Source organism: Mycteria americana, chromosome 1 (assembly GCF_035582795.1).
Source record: "Mycteria americana isolate JAX WOST 10 ecotype Jacksonville Zoo and Gardens chromosome 1, USCA_MyAme_1.0, whole genome shotgun sequence".
In the NCBI taxonomy this organism is placed as follows: domain Eukaryota; kingdom Metazoa; phylum Chordata; class Aves; order Ciconiiformes; family Ciconiidae; genus Mycteria; species Mycteria americana.
Window position 1 is genome coordinate 150677734 of NC_134365.1, and position 20664 is coordinate 150698397.

At 46.8% G+C, this 20664-nt stretch overlaps 1 protein-coding gene across 10 annotated transcripts in view; it reads left to right on the forward strand.

Annotated features, from left to right (window-relative positions):
- The first annotated feature begins 511 nt into the window (after window positions 1-511).
- The window catches only part of NPAS2 (neuronal PAS domain protein 2), a 106582-nt gene continuing 86429 nt past the window's right edge, over window positions 512-20664 (forward strand). For 2 of the 10 annotated variants that reach the window (XM_075524293.1, XM_075524301.1), the window contains exons 1-2: window positions 13502-13727; window positions 14541-14585. Coding sequence is in view for 6 of the 10 variants with exons in the window: in XM_075524273.1 (XP_075380388.1) it covers window positions 1194-1528 (335 nt within the window). In the remaining 4 variants the exon portion in view is untranslated. Of the gene's footprint in view, window positions 1529-13501; window positions 13728-14540; window positions 14586-20664 lie in introns of those variants that run through there. The other 8 variants (XM_075524273.1, XM_075524263.1, XM_075524250.1 and 5 more) reach the window with 5 other exon arrangements.

Genomic DNA, 20664 nt, shown 5'->3' on the forward strand with positions numbered 1-20664 from the left:
TGCCCCGCTCCGGCTCGGCCCCCGCGGCCACCGCCGCCGCCGGGGGAGCGGGCACGGGCAGGGCGCAGGGCCACCCCCCGGGCCGGGGGCCGAGCGGGGAGGGCGTCCGCAGCCCGCCGAGCGACGCCGAGCGACGCCGAGCCGAGCCGGGGCCCCGCCGGGGCGTCCCGGGAGCCGGCGGCCGGGCACCTGGGCGCAGCCCGGGGCGCGGCGGGGGCTGCGGGGCCAGGCCATGGGGGCGGCCGCCGGCGCAGCGCGGGGACGTCGCTGTGGGCATATGTAAAGGCGGGCACGCTGGGGTTTGCTCGAGGCGTTGTGAAACCGTCCTTGACGCGGGGCTGGCTTTTTGGTTGAGGCTTTTATTATTTTTTTTCCCCCTGCTTCCCCTTTCGTTCTCTTTCCAGCTTCTCCTTTTCTTGGATCCTCGCCTGTCTCCTCCCACAGAACGAGAGAGAGAGAGAAAAAAAAAGGTCACGTATGTTTGGAAAAATATGTAGGTCAGTGGAACATTCCCTGCACTTGTGCACAGGGAGCCGGGGCGGGAGAGCTCCTCCGCAGCCCTCTCGCTACCCACCGCCCCAGCCCGGCCCTCCCGGCGCCCGCCGCGGGGAGGGGGGAGGCGAGCGCCGGGTTCCCTTTCCCCCTCCCTGACCCACTTTGCGCACCGGCCGCGGGGTTGGGCTCCCCCCTCCTGCCGGGAGGGCGAGCGAGCGGCGGAGGAAGCCGGCGCGGGAGAGCCGCCGCCAGCCGCCGGGGCCGCGGCCGCCCATGGGCGCGGGGCGCGGGGCGCGCCCCCCCAGCGCCGCCGGCTGAGGGCGCGGGGCGGCGGCCCGGCGGCGGGGGCAGGCGAGGGGAGGCGGCGGCGGCGGCGGCGGCGGGCGGCGGGCGGCGGGCGGCGATGAAGGGCCGGCGGAGAGGATGCCCCCGCCTCGCCCGCCGGGCTCCAACTTCGCGGAGAACTATCGGCCCCGCAGCCCCCGCGCCCGCCCTGCCTCTCCCGGCCGCGCGTCCAACTTAATGCCCCAGCGGGAGCCCCAGCCAGCAGCACCCCCGGCCCCCGGCCTCTTCCCCCCCCCGCGGCAGCCCGGGCTCCCGGCGGCCTCCCGCTGCCGGCGGAGCCCCTGCCCCCGGCGCGCGTGGGTCCCGCGGCGCCCGGGGCGGCGGCAGCGCGGCATGCGGCGGCCCCGCGCACCATGAGACACGGCACCGGCACCGGCACCGGCACCGGCGGCAGGCAGCAGGCGGGCAGCGTCCCCGGCTCCTCGTCGGCGAGGAAGAGTTTGCCGGCTCCCGAGGCCGGCCTCCTGCGCGGCTGGAGCAGCGGCGGCCGCTGCCGCAGCGGCACCGGCAGGCACCGGAAAAGCGGCGGCATCCAGCCCGGCGGCACAGGCGCCGGCACCGGCACCGCCGGCACCGGCACCGGCGGCGGCTCCCGCGCCCAGGTGGCCACCGCGGACAGCAGCAGCGGCGGCGGCGGCGGCGGCGGCTGGGGCTTCCCCGCCGCGCTCCCGCAGCACCAGCACCCCAGGTAACGCGCGGCCCTGCGGCCCCGGCCCTCCCTCCGCCCCGCGGGGCGCCCACCCGCGACACCCGCGCGAGGGGGCGCCCGCCCGCGGCCCCCCGCGCAGCCCCCGCGCCCCCCGCGAGGGACGCCCGCCCACGCGTGACCCCCCGCGGCGGCGATCGGGGTCAGCTCCCTTCCGTCCCGGGTGCTCCCACGCACCGCGGGGGTGGCGGAGGTGCCGGGCGGCGCGGGGTGGCATCGCCTCTGCCGCGGGAAAGTTTCCGTGGGGAGCCCGCCCTGTGCGGCGAGTCTGTGCCGGCCGGGCTGGCGGGGTCCGGCCGGGCTGGCCCCTCCTTTTGGGAAAATTCAGTGCCCCCCGCTCTGTCCCCCCGCCCCTCCCCGCCTCATTTCGGTGCGTTTCCTGACGCTGGGGCTTCATTTGGGCTAGAGCGGAACCGGGGCCGCGACGCCACCGGGCAGCGTTTGGTCAAGGAGAACTCCCAGTGAGACCAGTGGGATTTTGAGGGGGCGAAGGCCGCCGGGGGAGCAGGGGTTGTGCCGAGTGCCGGGGGAGCCGCGCTGCTGCTGCGGCCCCGCGCCGGGCTCCCGCTTGTTTCCCTTCAGCGCGCAGAGCGGGGGGAAACGTTAAATCCACGGCTGAGCAGCAACACGGGACTCCTTCCACCAAGAGTTGCGCGTGGTGTTTTCCTCCGTGGTCACTAGCCTGATTTGTCAGTTAACAAGCACGCTCATCCAGAAACTTTCCTCCGTACTCCTTAACTGTCTACAGGATGGCAGTTTACTTTCACTCAAGTGACTCAGAAATAATTAGCGGTTATGAGCGTGACAGCTAGCAGAGGAACTTTCATCTTTTCAGGGTGCTAAATCTCCAGAAGGGCTGTAGGGTTCCCTCGGACCGGCACGGCTAACCTGAGCGTGGAGCTCAACAAGTGGCCGCCTCCTGAAGTGGAAAATTCGCTGGCTCTTACCCCCCTGTGAAATGTTAATTTGTATCCCACCGTGGGTTTAGTTTGCTTGGTGATACTAAATAATTAGTGTTCGCAGTTTCCAGTCCTAGCCAGCTCATCCGCTGATCCGTGTCCGATCCGGAGAGCTGTCGGCTGGCGGAGGGCCCGATCCTGCATATATTTCTGTAGATGAATATTGACCGAGTTGCTCTGCAGCGGGAGTATTCAGAGAACATAATGGCCAAGCTGTGCACTTTCTCCCCTGAACACGTACAAATGAAGGTTTTCCAGAACCAGGTATCCAACACCAGGGTGATTCCCCAAGCTGGCAGCGCTTTTGTGCCCTGCTCCGAAGCCTGGAGGCAGTCGGCTTCCCTAAAATTGCTTTCCCTCTTGAATAAAGGTGCCGCCCTGCATGTGTGCGGAACGGAACCCCCTGACCAGACGTTGCAGACTTACGAGTACTGCCCCATTCCCTAGCCCAGAGCATGCGAGAGCACTTGAAGGAGTTATTTTATCCTAGGCAGCAATGTTGTCCACAGTTAAAATTATCTCGTGCTTTCCAATACAATGTTCTGCTTTCAGGCGCTTATGCATTCGCTAAGCTTAAAACTAGGCTGACATTTTCCAGGTTGAGTGTTTGCTGAAGACAGACTCTCTTTGGGAAGTTTCCGATGAAATGGTTCAGCTATTTCTGAGAACGTGGTTAGAGGGAAATGTATTCTTTGGCCACATATGTGACAAAGATGGTTTAGGTAAACATCATCCTGCATTAGGAGACCTTGATCTCTCTTTTTCTGTGAATCTGCGTTTTTTGGCTCTGTTGAGAAACACTTTCATTGAGACTGTTGAATTCTTGTGGCTTCATGTTTTGGAGCAGGAAAAAGATACGTGGCTTGGGATCAATCTTGTGATGGGGGTGTGCCTTATGGTGAGCCTATGAAAAGCTTCCAGAATTTGTCTCAGTTACCGTTTTGTCACAACACTCAGGTTGCGCGCTCTCGGTGGAGGGATGTTGAGGGCTTGACCATTGCGCTCAACTTGCTGAAGATGCTCTCAGCACAGAGCACGCTGAATGCCCCAGCATTGCTATACGCTGAGCAACTCCTTATCTTCCTGGGAAGAATGAGAGCACTCCAGTTGGTGGCTGAAGGTCTGAGTGGACTTTCCCCCGCAGTTATTCTTCCCAGATGTTACTGCTATGGTGAGCACCATAAGGAGGGAGCATGAAGACTGGCTCAGCTGTGTCTTTGGTGGCAGGGTGGAGAAGGAGGAGGAAACTGCTTGATTCACATGCATGGTGACAAGAAATGGTGGGACTCGAATGGGGAAGAAGCAGCATTGGTGATGGAGGCATGGGGAAAGTGAAGAGCAGGGACCTCGAATTAAGTCAGAGGACTTGATGGGGTCATAGATGACAAAGCTTGGGAACAAGGTGCAGGGAAAGGGCTGGAACCGTAGATAGAGGTGGAAAACCCAAACCAGACAAGGAAAGGAGAAGGAAAGGAAAAGAGAAGGAAAAAGGTGGATGACAGACTGTGGGCAGAAAAAGGTGGTGAGAGGCTGGTGGTGGACAGGAACAAGAGATCTGAGCCTGCAAAAGCAGTTGTTTCTAGTCTTTCAATGATCGGGTCATGGTACTACTGCTTTTCCATCCTTCTCATCTTCCTCCTCACACTGCCTACTGTGTTCTTCAGCCCCTGCCTCTGCTTCTTCGCCCCTCACCTGGTCCCCTCCCAGAAATTGTTGCTGTCTCCTTGCCATGAGGAGCAACTATTGTTGCTGCAGTTGTGGACCTTGGACCTGGAGAGGAGCTATCTCCCTTGTGGAGCCCAGGCTCTGGAGTCGCACTGAGCCCATGTCTTCGTTCTCCTTATCCCATACTCCACCATCAGGCAGCACCCAGAGGAGCAGGACCTGGCACCAGGGCCAGCCTCAGGCCTCCACCGCGGTGTCTGCCCACCTTCTTCTAGCACTAGGTTTGCCATGGACAGGATAGTAACTTCATATGTCCCAGTTAAGTCTCACACTAGCTTTTTATGCTGTGGACCTAAAGGACTCAACCCAGTCAGTGACTGCTGCGGTAGGCTAGGGTGGGTTTTCCCCTTTTTAAACTGGAGGAAGAATTTATAGCTCAGGATATTAACAATACATCAAAATAGTGAAGCCCCGTGGAAAAAAAATAGTATGTAATCATGTAACTGATGTTGCATTGTAATACATTCATGTAAGGTAGGAAAATTAAGATCAACAACTGATGATCTTGATTTGTAGCTCTACCATTCTTTAAGGATAGGATGCTTTGCACGGCAAATGTAACGATTTAAATAATCATTGCCTGTGTTCAAATGTAAGTTTTGAGCAATCACATTACTTACATCGCTATACAATTGATGATTGTAAATATCATACAGTTGGAAATGACAGTCAAATGTGCATGTCATTGCTTTTCTTTCTAAGCTGGACAGCATAGAATTTAAGTAACTTTCATTTGTGTTTATAGCTTTGCTTTCAGGCTCTTAGGGCAGATGCACTTGAGTTGCAGATTTTGTAGGGGGATCTGTATAAAAAACAGTCATTTTCTTAGATTTGGCTTAGCTTTGTGTTGATACTTGACCTTATTAAAACTTGGTTTTGAAAAACTAGGCTGAAGCTGTGCAAATATTTGTATTTTAGCTAATTTAATTCAATCAGAAATCAGCATTGGCTAAGAGACTGACTTTTTTTATGAGACTGATTACTGAAGTTTGAAAGGGAAACACCATGTTATAGTATTTAAGCAGAATGCATAAATGGTGGTGGATTTGCTTATGTAGTGGTGCTTTTGGTATTTCACAGTTTTTTGGGAGGGACTAAAGCCATTACTCTTCATTGTGACCAGCTATGGGCCATACAGGGGGTATATATACCAGCATATTCCCAGCTGAATTCAGAAATACAAGAGTTGCAGGGCAGGAAAGGCAAGGGGGTGAGAAGGGATGTGGTCCTGTAGGCTCATGCTCTGAGTAAGCAGCTGAGAAACTGCAGACGTGGTTCACTCTCCGCTCCTTGCATTTATCTTGCGGTGGCTCGGGGATGTCAGAGATTAGGCTGAGGGATTTGGGGGCACGGCTTTCTTGGCCTTTTGTGCATAAATTTGATGTACATTTTGGTGGCAGAGGGCTAAGTACTGGTTTTTATGCTTCTCTTCCTGTTCCTCTTTCTCTTCCCCCTGAAGGCAAACCATGTCCAGTCTGAGACACTCAGATGGCCAACTCAGTCCAACCAAAATGTTGTGTTTAATTACACTTTGGTAAAGACATTTCTGTTCCTTTATCCAAGGACCATGGCAGAGATCAGTGTTTCTTGCACGCTGCCTGCCACATTTGGGAGGAATAGCCTTATGCACCCCCAACGCTAGTTTTAATCCTGCTTCAGTCTGAAAATTCACCTGTGGCTTCAGAAAAATAAAATTCTCACAAAAGTTAGGTCACTGGTGAGCTCGGACCTTTGTCACTAGGAAATAGTATTGCCACACGCTTTGCCCCATACTCTGTCATACCTGCCTGCTGTTCCTTGTCCTCTCCTTTGCCTGCAAGCTCTTTGAGGCAACACTGTCTCTTTCTTCTGTGCCTGTGCAGCAGGTAGCATGCCCAGAGCTCCAAGATACTCCAGAAATTACCATGTAAATGGTGGGAACTGGGAGGTTATCTCACCTTCTCCTGCTTGGGCACAAGTCTGTGTAGAACAGCTGGTCTTTTGCTGGCCTGATTATGACAGAAGGTGTTTTTCAGCTGCTTTACCACTGTTCTTAGGGATCTGTGCATAAAATAGAAGATTTCTAGCCAAGTGAAATGATGATAAGGGAAAAAAAAAGTAAAGGGTGTGTATGTGCATTTGAGATCAGAATGGAAGAAGTTCAAGTATGAAACCTCTTTGGCATTTCAAAACATACAAAAAGGGCCAGCATGACGGAGCATCATCTACTGGGACATTTCAACCACCCTTTCTCCTTGACTATCTTCATGTCAGATGAATGTAATATGCATGTCAGGTTGAAAGTTTATAGAAGAAAGTATATGTTAGCTGAAACAAAATCATAGAAATTCATTGCTACAGGTCACTGAAGATGCAGAAGCTTAGATAATATCTTCCATAGACAAGTCAGAAAAAGTCAATGCAATGCTCAGATGTGAATTAAAAAAAAAAAGGCAAATAGATCATTAGGGATTATTAAAAAAAGGATGGAAAATAATAAAAAAGAATCCCATTATTTCACTGTATAAGCTATGGCATGCCCACATCTTCAATATCATGTGTTGTCGATCCCCCCGCCTCAAAGGTCCCTAATGGCGAGGGAGGAGATTCAGAGAGAAGCAGCAAAGGGGATCAGAGGAACAGAGCAGCTCCTGCCTGAGGAGTGACAACGCTGATAAAGTGATGCAACAGAAATCTGTAAAATTATGCAAAGTATGGAGAAGGCAAACTGGGAATGACTGTTCACAGCAACAAAAGTGGAGGGCATCGGGTGAAGCAAGCAGTTGTGGGGATGGAAAGAAAAGGAGGTGGCTCTTCATGTGGCGTGGTCAGGCTGCCGAGCTCCTCACCACAGGATGTGGATGCTGAGAGGTTACCTCAGCTAATGAGGTGACTGGATGAGTTCATGGAAGAGAAATCCATCAAGGGCTATTAAATACAAAACCACTGACTCTGGCTTAGGAAGTTTTGAGCTGCAAATTCTTGGAACCTTGGTGAGTATCCTGAGGAAATACCACCGTTGGTTTGCCTTGTTCTTGTACTCGCCCCTTGGCACCCATGTCTGGCCACGGCTGAGAGGGGGTCCCAAGCCAGGTGGTCCCCCTGGCTGGGTCTGCTCAGTGCAATGAAGCGGGTCAATGTCTGGCCCCCCTAGGCTCCCAAGGCCAAGGGGCTCCTGGTGGCTTGCACCTTCACCGCTCAGGGCTGGCCCCGTTATAGCACAACTGTTGTGAAAAGAGCTAGGTGGAAGAAACTAGTTGAGGTGCTCCAAAGCAGAGCCAGAGCGTGAGATAAAACTTCAGCAGTGCTGCAGAAAGCCGGGTACGGTGCTCAAGCTTGCTCCCTGGTGTCCTATTATTGAGCTGTGCAGGCATGACGAGGATAGACAGCCTTATCTTCTTGGGTTCAAGTAGGTTCAGAAAGCAATTATATTCACGGAAGCAACACCACCAAGAGGCATTGAATACCAAGATACAATGCCTGGCTGAAGAAGTCTCCTCTGGGAGACTGTAATATTGCTACACGCCTGCCCTGCTCGCGCAGGCTTCCCAAGCCTTTGCTGCTGCCTGGTGTCAGGGAGAGGATTCGGGGCAAAGTGGTCGTCTTCCCTGACCTGGTGTTGCTGTAGTTACAGTTTTATCTGTCTGTACGAGACCAGGCTTTGAAATTCTGGACTGAGAATGTGAGGATGCATTGGAAATTAATTTTCTTCATCTATCCACTGCACTTAAGCACTGGTTAAAACAATAATGTTGTGTTGACTGCTGTTTACTAAACCAGACAATTTGCTTAATCATCTGAAAGGCAGATTTTAAAGCCCTAGATCGTGCGTACCACGGCGGTGCTAAATCAAAGACTGTGTGTTGCTGTTCACTTAAGCAACGGTCAAAGCACAATGTATTCAAAGGTAGCTCACTGATGATACTTGCTAGCTTTTAGATGAGATCTATTGCTATTAAAACAACAGCAACAATCCCAAACTCAGCAATGTCTAAGTCCTTCTGATCGTTTCTTAACATTTCTAGATGCTAACTGGTACAGAAACTCCAGTACAGCACTTGATGGAGCTCACAACTGCCTAGCTGTATTTTCGGGCTACCTTATGTAATAAAATGGCAGGCCCTTACACTGCCTGCACGAGCGAGGTTGCATAAGCAGCCCAAGGAAACAACCGGAGCTCCAAGAGCCCTCCCGAATCCTGCATGTCCTGTTTGATCTCATTTAACATTATTTAATGAGCAATATTAACACCCCACCCCACCCCCCACGCCCCGTTATCTCGGAGCAGTGATACTGATTTCATTTCATGCACATACCTCGCTTTTTAGAGAAGTTATCAAACTTTTCAGTCAATTGAGCAGTGTGATGTCCGGGTAGCCTTGAATTTTCTGTAATCAGCACTCAATCCAGTTAAAAATAAAAACACATTAAAAAGAAAACCTTGAACAGGAAAATGCTTGTTTTTCATTCTCAGTTCTAATTTGGTAACCATTCTTAAAGCTCATCAATATGGTTTGTTCTATCTAGGGATAAACAATTTATTGTTCAAGCAGCTTTTTTTTTTTTCCTTTAAAAATAGACAATGCTGTTCAATCATTGGGAAGAAAACCAGCACGAGAAAATCGTATTCAACTTAAACAGGCTTACAGATGGCAATGAATTTCTTTAAGCATAATTTTAGCCCTGCAAACAATAATAATTGAGTTTGATTATTTGTTATCGTTTTGTCATTGATGAACAGACCAGACTGTTCTTCTCTCCGTTCCCTCTGTTAGGTGTGTCAAATTTTTAAGCTGGAGAGCAATTTTAATAAGGCAGCTCCCACCTATAATCTCTAAATCAACAGGTGGATGTAACTGTGCAAAACCTGAGAATTACTGGTTATCTGATTGAGTCAGCGGCTGAATGAATCCAACTTTGAGCATGTCCTAGACTTATTGGTTTGGGTGGGACACCTCTCATTAGTAGGGACACCTCTAATTAAATGTCACGGACAATTGACGTGATATTTCCCATATTAGGGGTAAGAATGATATGCTTGCAAAATCTTGTCAATAATAAATATTATTACTGCGTGCAACGCGATCAGCTGGAGATGGGATATTTTTCTGCTATTCCTATTTTTCACACAAAATATCTGCCTCAGTGTTTTTATTGGTAATTCTACAGATTTTACTTGTGGTATTTTGTCTGTTCCTGGTTTTGACATCTAAAACAGTAAAAGGTTTTAAATTAGAGGCTTTGCATTAGACGTACCCACGTTCCAGTTACACTTCCAGTGAGAGTTCCTTTAATTTGTGATTTATAAGGAGGGAAACAACTATATGATTTCTACATGGACCATTAAGGCCACTACTTAGGCAGAATCTTCATCCTGTCCATCAGATGAGCATCGAGGTTTTTTTAATTTGCTTTATCTTTGGTTACCAAGTTGAGAAGAATATTTTATTCTCCAATCTACTTATCTTATGCTTCCTTTTCAATATCTTAATACAATATTTGGGAAAGATAACTTTCACGCAAACAGCCTAATCAAACAATAGTTGTGTGAACCAGATGGGTGCATTTCCAACAATTTCAGCAAGAACAATACTGATACAAAATAAATAGGTCACTCATAGTCACTCTTGTATTTATATTTTTTTATAAGAAGGACTGAAGAATCTTGCTTGTTTTCTGGGCTGTCACTGAAGTCAATGGAAGCTTTGCTGGAATAATTCTGGACCTTTAATTTGATTGTTTGCAAGGCAGCACAGTCAGTTTTTTCATCTTTTTTCTTTCTTTCCAGCACAAAGGACCTTATTGTCAGCTGATGCACCACTGATGTAACTCAGCTGGTCATAGCAATTACATTTTTACTGCCTGGCCCCTAATATCCATATTTCTTCAAAAATGCGTCGTCTTTTTCAACAACAGAATATCTTGCTATATCTTGCTGTTATTCAAGTATAAGAAATAAAGCTGCATTTGGTCCCTATCCTGCTGTCCTCATTAAGGCAAAACTCCCACTAAAATCATGGAGCGTTTGGCTGACAAAGAATTACTGACTTGAGCTTCTGAAAGGTCTAAACTTCCTCTGTCACTTTTTGATTTGAGGGCTTTTTTTGGGTTGGTTTGTTTGTTTGTTTTGGGTTTTTTTAAGTTTATTTTATTTTTTATCTCACCTTGTGTTTTAACTGTTCCCTCTCCTTCTTTTATATTTATATTTTCGAATTTTAGCTTCCTTCACTAGGATCTTCTTTATTTTTACTTCAGTTAGACCTTAGGACCTTCTACTTCCCACCTTGCCCTCTCCTCCTTTCTTCTCTTCTCTTCCTGTCTCGCTCTCTCTTTCAGTTATCCTTCTGTTATCCTCACCTTCACTGACTACAACACTGTAAAAAGTTGATATACATCATGCATGTATCCAGGAATTTCGTTTAGCTTGTTTAGACCCCTTCTACATACAGGTGCCTATATTCAGGTACTTGCCCTAGGGCGAAGCAGCAGTTCGTAAGATAGGTGATTTAGGCAGAGATTTATTTGCACAATATTCATCGCTCTAATCTTTCCTCCTCTTCTGGGCAGGATCTTAGAAGTTACTCTGAAGTATTCAGGCAGGGTTTCAGCAGTAAATTGAGTTTTGGACTGATAAAATAAATATTTGGCATAGTATTGCAGCCAGAAAAAAATACTTAAGGATTTTGAAGTCTGTGTAAAAGGGGTTTTGTTGAGGGCGACAAAACTGGAAATCTCCAAAGAAATGGGTTTTATTCATAACTCTTCTACTGTGCAATGTTACGAGCTTAGACCACACATATAACGCCTTTGTGCATCGCTTCTCTGATCCATAAACTAGGGCAGCTTTACAGAGTATTGTAGGCTACGATCAATTCTGGGTGCCATTCATAGCCAGGTATGTGAGGGGGGCACTAAGCGGGGGGCTCTGGGGTGCTAAATATATCATTGGCAGAAAGAGGAGCCGCAGCGAAGGCTTTTTGGGGCGCTGCTCCGTCTCGGTGGTTAGGATACATTAGGTAGTACCTTGGGCACCCAGGCATTGTGCTTCCAGCTGTGCAACCCCTGACGGCGTTGGAGCTTTCCTTGGATGTCCTGGCTCCGTTGGTTACCTGCGCACGGTCTCGGTTCCTCCCTGGTACCTCTTAATTATTTGCATTTTTCAGATGGAAAGCATTTTGAAAGTGCCAAGTATTGTTATTTTCTTGCAAGTTTGACTGAAATTCAAGTTCTTTTCCAGAAGACCTAATTCGTGCTTGTGAGATAAATAGTAGGTGTATGCCTTCTTAATGTATAGCGTAGCTTTTTAAACTAAGGTCATCAGCGTACTCTTTTTTAGCATCTGGATCCCTGCAGATATGCTTCTTAAAGTAAAAGGCATAACGCTAAACTTGCTTATTCTCCCTTAAATAAGCAAACACATTTTCTCTTATTGTAATGGTTACAAATAATTTTTCATGGTGTCCAATTGCCTGTTACTCTGGCAAGCCTAAAATGCATTGAAAACTACAGGCTATAGATATATAAAGTAATTCCAGTTAAAAAGGCATTTCTTCTTCTTTAATGCAATTTCTATTTGATTTTCGCAAAACCCTCTTCTTCCAAAGAACAATTTAAACCACATCTGAACAATAGATTTATTGTTGTCGACTGAGTGAGAAATTTGATAAAGATAGCTTTTCGATTTCCATTAAAAATAGATTATTTTTTAGAGGACTGAAGGATATAAGTTCAATTTTTAACTTTGAATTTCACATATCGTTTGCCTGGTCTATAATATATATATTTTCAAAGCCCTAATTGGCATTAGGCTTGGCATATTTCTCTGCAGATTTTTTTCTCAGTGTGAAACTACTAGAGGGTCATTATGCTGGTTAATGAAAGAGGGCTGACATTCTTTGTAAGTCGTGAGTATTTAAATATTCTTCTATGCAAATTTTGCCTTTTCATGAAAAAAAGTTTAAAGAGACATCTTAAAAAAATTTCCTTGGAAGTGTCGAAAAATGCAGGTTACATTCATTCAAAATCTAGATATCCAGTGGTGGGAGGTGATGACACATTTTAAATTTGTTACTGTATAATTAAGAGGGGATTCCATGTAGGAGATGTAAGTATAAAGATTGGGTATGGCTCTTTACAACGCTGCGAGTTTTGCAGCTGAATTCCTCAGTACTTTTCTTAGAGTGTATAATCAGTTGCGCTTGTGCTGATTTAATCAATTATTCTTGTGCACAAACAAACAAACACAAACAAAACCCGGCTAATTTCAGACTGTCTTTGAAACATCAGAACTAGAGATTTCGCTTACAATGAAAGAAATATTATTTTCAAGCCTCTAGAATGATTTTAAAAATGGCAAAGATATATTTGGGAAGTATCATACTTTTGGGTACCGGCAGCTGTGTATCCTTATGCAAAAGTGGATTTGGCTGAAAGACCAATTCATAAATATTGTATCTGAAGATTGCAGCAAGCTTTCATATTTGCAAGAGATAATGTAAAATGTGCAACATTTTTTTCTTCACCCTGAGAAGTTTCAGCTTAAACAGCTCGGTCTCCCAAATCTGGTGAATAACGGCCAATGGACAAAAGTATCCATGGCTTCTTGAATCGCGGGGGCTGGAGACCAGTCTGTCCGTGGAGGAGGAAAGGTCAGCCTGCTGCGGTCAGTCTGAAAACCCTCCTGCGCACTGCCAAGCCGTGAAGGGGCTTGCAGGCAGGAGATGTCAATAAATAACTTGACTCCTGCACTCCGTGACTTCCCATCTCGCGGTCTACGAGCTTCCAGGCAAGCAACAGACTGCTCCTAGCTGCATTGCTTGGAGAAACCAAGTGGGAGATGGGGGAACCTCTCATTTCTCTTTTAGAAAAAACTTTTTTTTTTTTTCCCTCCCTTTTTTCTAGACCTCCTCCGCCTTGATCTGCTGTTTGGGGAAGTGAGGGGTGTAGTGGGGGAGGTAAGACTTATCTTTGATCTGATGGCTCCTTTCATTCTGGGCTGCTCTCCAGGAAAAACTTTTCCCCCTTGGGGACGCAGCATTTTTCATGGCAGAGTCTCTGCGAGCGAGAGCGCTGTGGAAGATCCTGAGCTCGCCTGACGTGCGCTTGACATTTTAGCACAGATTCAGCAAAGCAGCTTTATTCAGGTAAACATTTAGGCACATGCTTTTCATTACACATTTGCTCAGAATTTCATCTGAGTTTCTCTCCTGAATATGGAAAGACTTAAGCACATATTTAAGGGCTGAGTAGGTCCCCGGTCTGACTCACGTATAGCGCAGCGAGGATGGGTTGGATGGAAAGGGAGCAGTCATCGCAGTAGCACGGCAGCTGAGAATTGGGACATACTGTCTGAACATCAGCACGCTACAAAGGGGCCTTGTTCTTCTGGGAGGCAACTTTTTGTCTGGATGTGTCCCCAAGAACAGGAGCAGGCCTGGACTTTTTACTTTCATCTGCCCAGTCGTTCTCCCATTTCTCTTCATCTTGAATTTCTCTGCGTAAGGCTTCGATGATCTGAAGTAGGTTTATAATTAAAATTATTTGGTTGTTCTGCAACCTCACGTTTGGCAGTTTTAAGATTTACCCAGCTGGCACCCCAAAAAGAGGATGGCGTTCTTTTGCAGAATACTTTGGGCAATCAGTACGTAAAGGCAGTGCTGTATGCTAAGTCCTCTGAGGATTACTCACACTGCATCAGCCACGGAAGGTTTCTGAAAATTATTAAGTATTTGTCAGCAGTGAACATATACCCAAACTTTTTGGCTCTTTCTAGCTACTTCACTCACGAACAACGTAGGTTCACAGTTTTGCGTGCAAAACTTAAATTGATTCAGGCACTGATGTAACCTTTTTTGCTTCTTTTGAGGATCTGAATTATGAATCTAGATTAATGTTGTGCAACACAGAGAAAGAAAGAGAAAGGCACTGCAGAGCAAGCTCAGAAATGCTTCTGCAGGAAGGTCATTTTGGCAAGCCAGTTCTTGTCTGCTGTTAAAGGTCTTTGCTGACGATAATACATGTAAGGGCACAGTGGTAACTTTCTCTAGCAGATAATACGTATTGTGTGCAGTTACTTTACTGGCAGAACTGAACTGTTTCCCCGAACAGAATGAGCTATCCTAGCAAAACGATGTTTGGGGGGAGCATAGTGGAGTCGGCACAAAGATGTTTCCAACCTAGGCTTCACAGAAGGTTTTTCCACATTCCTCACTGACAATGCCACCCAAAATTTCAAATACAGACTACACCTAAATAGAATATGGATAATGGGTTCCAAAACCTCATCTGATGAATAGCCTTAATTGTTGCATTTCTTCTTGCACTTTAACCAGGAGCACGGCTACAGCGGAGGTCGCGTGTTTTTCAGGGATTATAAGGTAGGAAGTGGCTCACTTCAGGCCAGCCTTTCTTTCTGCACTTTAATCTGGAGTTAATAACTTTTGGGATATTTCTCCCTAGTCTTGTTTCCCAGCTAGTCTACAGGTTTCTTTTGGACAAATTTGTTTGATGTGAAGCTCCTCTCACTCTGCCAGAACGCGACACCTCTCGCAAGACAACTGTCCTAAAGAACAAAGCAATAACTGGGGAGTCGTCAGACATTTCTGGCATGAACTCAGTGCAGCACTGCCCCCATAGCATATTCTTCCATTTAAGACTGATTTTCCATTGCTCTATCAAATCTTACCCATTTTTGCTAAAGCCATCATTGCGGGAGTGGTTTAATCCACGTAAGTCTCTGCCGCTACTGCAAAGGATGGTCCTGCATTACTCCCAATTCTGGACACTCGTTTCTGTTATTTCCCTTGTCCTGGACCAGTGGTCCAGAGCAGGAAGCTGATCTTGCTGAAATTTAACCTTTTCTGTGTGTGGATGGGTTAATTTTCAGCTGTTGTGTTTTCCTAAGCTGGTTCCCTGTGCAGCCACGCAAATGCGGGGGGGTGTCAAAGGAGGATAGCGGGATTTCCTTTGGAGCCAGTGTGGGTTTAAGCCACTTTACAGTGTCCGCTGAACGTTTTCCAGGCCATGCGAGTGTCCTGGAGGAGAAGAGAAGTGGGGCTGGGGTTTGTCCTGAGGGGAGCTGGCGAGTGAAGAAATGGAGGCAAGGCTGAGACTGACTGAGGGAACTTGTTGTACAGGTCGGGCAAAGAGAGAGTGAGCTGGGGAGAAAAATGGACCAGCAGGAGAGGGAACATGGACAGTGGATGAGGAGCAAGGGAAACAAGGAAATTGGAGCTGCAATCCATGGCAGTGGGGAGAGGAGGGAGGAGGGATGGAGAAAGAGCCCCTGCAAGCTTGGGTAAGGAGGAGGGGCTGTGGACAACTGGAAAAGGAGAGTGTCAGGAAGGGAGCGAGCATGGAGCTGAGCCTGGGAGAGGGCGATTAGGGTGGCAACATGGGTGCAGCACAGGAGGGAGAAAGAGGTTGGAGGAGAAGCCATGGAGGTCTTTGGGCTGAGCAAAGTCTGAAAGTGGGGTTGGAAGGCAGGGGGTGATGCTCAGAGATGCTTGGGAAGTACCTGGGATGTGGAAAGCCAGAAATAAAGATGAGCATATGCTCAGCCTAAAGTGTGGGGCTGGAGCGAGGAGTCTGAGGTACAGCAGGAGCCGTCAGGCTGGTGGTCGGGGGCACGGGCAGGGGCTGCACCGGGGAGGGGAGCCCGGTGCTGGCAAACTTGGTCCTTCTCTGCTGCCTCAAAGCGCAGGAGGAGAGCATCTCATCCCTGCCTCTCACTGCTCCCCTGTGTCCCTACCTACAGCGGTAGGTAGAAAAAGAAATTCTGTCGGGGTTTTTGTTTGGTTGGTTTTTTGTCTTTTTTAATTTTTTGTTTGTTTTGGGGTTTTTTTGTTTTTTAAAAGAAAAATACAGTGAAGACACTAAGCAAACACTGGTCCAGTGGACCCCATGACCACTCCAGCTGCCACAGCTTGTTAGCTGCAGTGTCTGGAAGGCTGCTGATATTTTGGAAATGTCACAACAATGCCAAGGAATGAGGTTTTCCATTTTTTCAAAGACCTGGCAAAATCACACACTCACAAAAACTGCATTAAGTGCTAACCGCTATGGATGCAAAGTCGAGAACTCAAAAATTAGGAAATAGTATAATTAAGTCTGCCTGTGTAATTTTAATTTATTCACTTCCTGCATATTCATTATGATTCAGTACTTAATGATTTAATGATCACGCTATGATCAAATAATGTTTTTGTTTTGTTGTTGCCGGTCATTTTAAGTCAGGTTAATTCACTGGCAGTTCCCAATCAGTTCACTGAGTCACTGCACAACTACTGGCGTAAGCTGGGGGGCCAGGGGAAGGATGTGACTGCTTTTGTGCCAGCGATGCTAGCTTAGCCTGGCCCAAACCAATTCTGAAATGACAACATTAATCTCCATGTAGTAGGGTAACGACTTCAGCTTTGTTAAATGTTGGCAAATCCAGGCAGATTTTTAAATGGGGATATCCTTGTTTGCAAAGAGCCCGCACACCTGCAAAGCAAGGACTAACTTTTCTCAAGAACTTATCGTCTCTACTTCTTAACTCTTTTGGCTGAAATCAGGAATAATTATAATTCCAAGGCAGACACCAGACTGCAAACTTTCAACCCAAGTGGTTCGGTGATGGAAATGTTCTGTTTAACCAAGAAAGGTTCTCGTAACTGGAAGAACCAGGCAAGGCTTCCTGGCAGGCACTGTCCCCAGACTGCTCCCTAGAAAAGGCAAGAGCTGAGGGAGGTCCGATGAGGCTAGCCCTGAATAAAATTCACATTTCCTGCAGCCAAATGCATGAGTCTTAATAAAACCCTGAAGACTTCAGACTTTCTCCTTGACCATTCTGCGAAGCTGTAGGGGCATTTACTGAGCAAAACAATGCAAAAATGAAGCTCATTTGTAGCTCTACTGGCTACAAGTGGTCATGTACAAAAACAGGGCTAAGAAGTGCTATTTTATGCACAACACAGCCGAATCGTGAAGGGCAGGGCCAGAGTACCTACCGCAGGTAGGGAGCTGCCACCGCTAACAGCACTGCCTAGCTCAATCGTTTTAGCTGCTAACAGCCCCAAAAGATAATTTGGAAGAACAGGATGAGCACAACACAAAGATATTTCTGGTTCATGGCCAGTTCCCTCATGTCCCCTGTGCCGCAGCAGGCGGGGGAGATGGTGCATGGTGGCTGGCTGAGCTTCCCAAGCCAGGGCATTCCCGATGACTAGCTACTGGGTCCAGATCTACTTCGCACCAGGCAAGCAGTGACAAGCACATTTAGGATGAGATTCCGACTCCTTCGAACTTCAGCGTGACCAAAATTTTGCCTTTTTGACCCAGAGGTTTGGGGCTGCGCTGAGGCCATTAGATGCAGTTTCCTGAGGTGCCCTGTTCTGTTCACCACTTTCTGCTACTTTGAGTCAACACGCATCATTTTTTGCCCTCTTTATCCATTTTAAAAAGGGAGGCTTTGTGGTTCAGCAAGCTTGAGGTAGGTCAAAGGGGAAAAAAAAATGCATTTTGTTTAATTGCAAAGTATTCCCTTGGAAACTTTGTTTCTAGTAAGTTATACAGCTAAAATGCTAGTTTAAAAGATTAAATTTGACATAGCATTTGTAATTTGTATTTCGAAATGTACATAATTGAGAAATAATAAATATTGAGCCCACAATGCTACTTGCCTGTTTGTCTTCAGGTGTTTCTGCTGCTATGAGATCTGTTTTGGTATGGTTACATCAGCCTTTCAAGATTTTAAATTAAAAATTCTAACTGGTTTAAATTGACTAATAAAGAATTTTTCTTACTAATAGCTAAAGTCATTTTTATGACTACCTTAGTGATATAATTTTCATTTTAAAGAACTATGCACTATTTTTATATCTTAGAAAATATCAGTTGTTCATGTTCAGAACTATATAAAGCTTCAACAGTTCTTCTTTCTGATATGAATTATTTCAAGATTGCCAGTATGTAACCAAACTCTTGAGATCAAACAGACTTTCTAATTAGTTTTCTGATCTTCTAATTACATCTTTTAGAAGCAGATTGACAGGCATTAATGAAACTTTCTATGTATATTTATAATTTACTCTCTACAAAACCTTGTGCAAAAGGAATTTTGTCTATTCATATACTCTTTAAGCTAAGGAAATACAAACTTTAAGAATCTTGCTGTAACGACATTGCTTCTTGCTTGCTGAGCTGGAGTTGCATGTGCTGTTTCGTATTATGTCTGTAATTCAACAAGGTATTAAAACTTGTGCTTAAGTTTGAAGTTATTTTTATTGTTGAAGTGACTTGATTACTCTCATGCATCAATGTCTTCAGGAGAGTAATAGGTCTTGTTTCTATCACATATTTTTACGCTCCAAGCCTATATGCATGCAAAATATCATCCTTTAGTTGTGAGCTGCTTAAGAACAAAGCTTTACGCATTTCTCTTCTGCTGTGCAAGGCTGGAAAGCTCTGAAAAGCAGAATAATGTAAACAGTAAGAATAAAAACCTTTGCCGTGTCCATACGTCACATCCTGTCAGATTGATGCATTAACTTGCTGGATTACGGGCTTCAGTCAGCAAAAAGCAAAGCAAGCCGGTAAATAAAAGTTTGACCTGGTTTTCCATATAATTAAAACAGTCAGTAGCTTTAAAACGGATGGAAGGCAGTGGACTCTGCTAAAAGAGCAGGCAGAAATTAAAAGCAAATATAAGTTACCTGTTAGATAGCTCTTCAGGAGAGAGAGTCATTCTTTCATTTATCCTGGTATATGGAGACCAAAAGCTCCCCCATGGACTTTCGAGGGATCCAGTTAACATCTGAAGTCCATCTATTATAGCTACAGTAAATACATTGTTGTCATGGTAATGCAGTGATCAAAGTCTGAAGGAAAAACTCCGGCATTTCTATGGTTCATAGTGTGAGATGAAAGGAAGGCTTGACAAGAAATAAAATAGAATTGATAAGCATTTAGTTTAAGTTGATTTTGCAGCCTTCCAGAAAGATGTTATGAATTTTAATTTAAAATGAAACAATTTCAATTTAATTATGTGATTTTGTATAGTTGTTCTGGTATTTTTAGTACTCGGAATAATGCTGTCATTGTTGCCTGGGAAAGGTGGTGTTTTCTTCCCCAAATCAATTTCTAATTTTTCGGGACAAAATTGACCTAAATTGACCCAACTGGGCCCCTTGCGAGGCCGTGCAGGGAAGCAGCTATGAGCAATTGGGAGGATTCACAGGCAGCTCTACTGAGGGCTGAAAGGTGAGGTTTCACAACAGACTACAGTTTATTTAAGTCCACTCTACCACTGAGCACACTTAAATGGTGGAGGGCTGGTCCCATTTGCACCCCTAGTCTGGCAAACGCCAGCTTGCCAGCCCCTGTCCCCCCTCCTAGCTGTGCACTTCTCCCAGTTGCCTTCTGCTGTCTGACCTAGTGAGGCTTCTGCAGCAGTCCCCTCAGCTCTCTACATCAGAAAATAAAAGAAAAAAAGGAAAGGATAGCTATTTTTTTGCCAAATTACAGAATTGAACCAGCTCACAGAAGGAGCAGGGGCCAGCAGTAAGGATGAGCAGAGCAGGAGGAGCAGAGAAAGACCTCCTCTGTTTGGTGGCCGTGAGCCATTTGGCTGGCCCACTGTTTGTGGCCTTGAGCATCCGAGATGCAGAGCCCGAACTGCTTGCTCACCAAGCAGGTGAAATGCATGTTCCCGAGGAAGCGCAGAACACAAGGGTGGCTTGAAACCCTACCTTACTCTGCTACTTCAGTGCCTTCCTAAGGGCTGTGGGTAGGGCCACCTGTAAGGTAGGAATGCAAAGCCCCAACCTTTTCTGCATTTAGGCAACAAATCTTTCCCTCTGGGTTGTGAACCCTACCCCAAGGTGGCCTGCTTTCCCCGTTAGATTACATGGGACACCTGGTTCAGGCTTGTGATTTCCACTCCAGAAAGAGCTGCTCGAACATCAGGCCTGGCTGCACAGAATATTGCCCGGCTCAGATGCCTTTTCACAGGAGTCGCCTCCTTTGCCGGCGTGCTCACAAAGTGGTTTTAGCCCCAGTCTAATATTACTTGCTCACAGTGAATATCTCATTATTCCAAAGCTGTGTCCTTCACTTCGGTGGTGTAGCTTAATGGGGTATACGCATGCATGACCATAAATCTTGACGGATCAAGCTGTGCAAGCTTTAGTCCCAGTGAAAGGGGATGACTCACCTGATGAAGTGCTCACTAGTCAAAGCAAAAGCTGCACAAAGGAAATCTTAAGTGTTAAAATAATCTTTTGTCAACAGGGACAGATTCTGGCCTTAATCACAGTGACTGCATCTTACAAGTAGTCCCAATGAATGAACTGAAACTACTTGCGGAGTAATAAAGTAGCTCTCCTGGGAGAACGGGTACCGAATTCCAGCTATAGGTCGTCAACCTTGTGTTAAAGTCTCATTCCATTTAGTTGATGTCTCACGGTTAATGTTCCA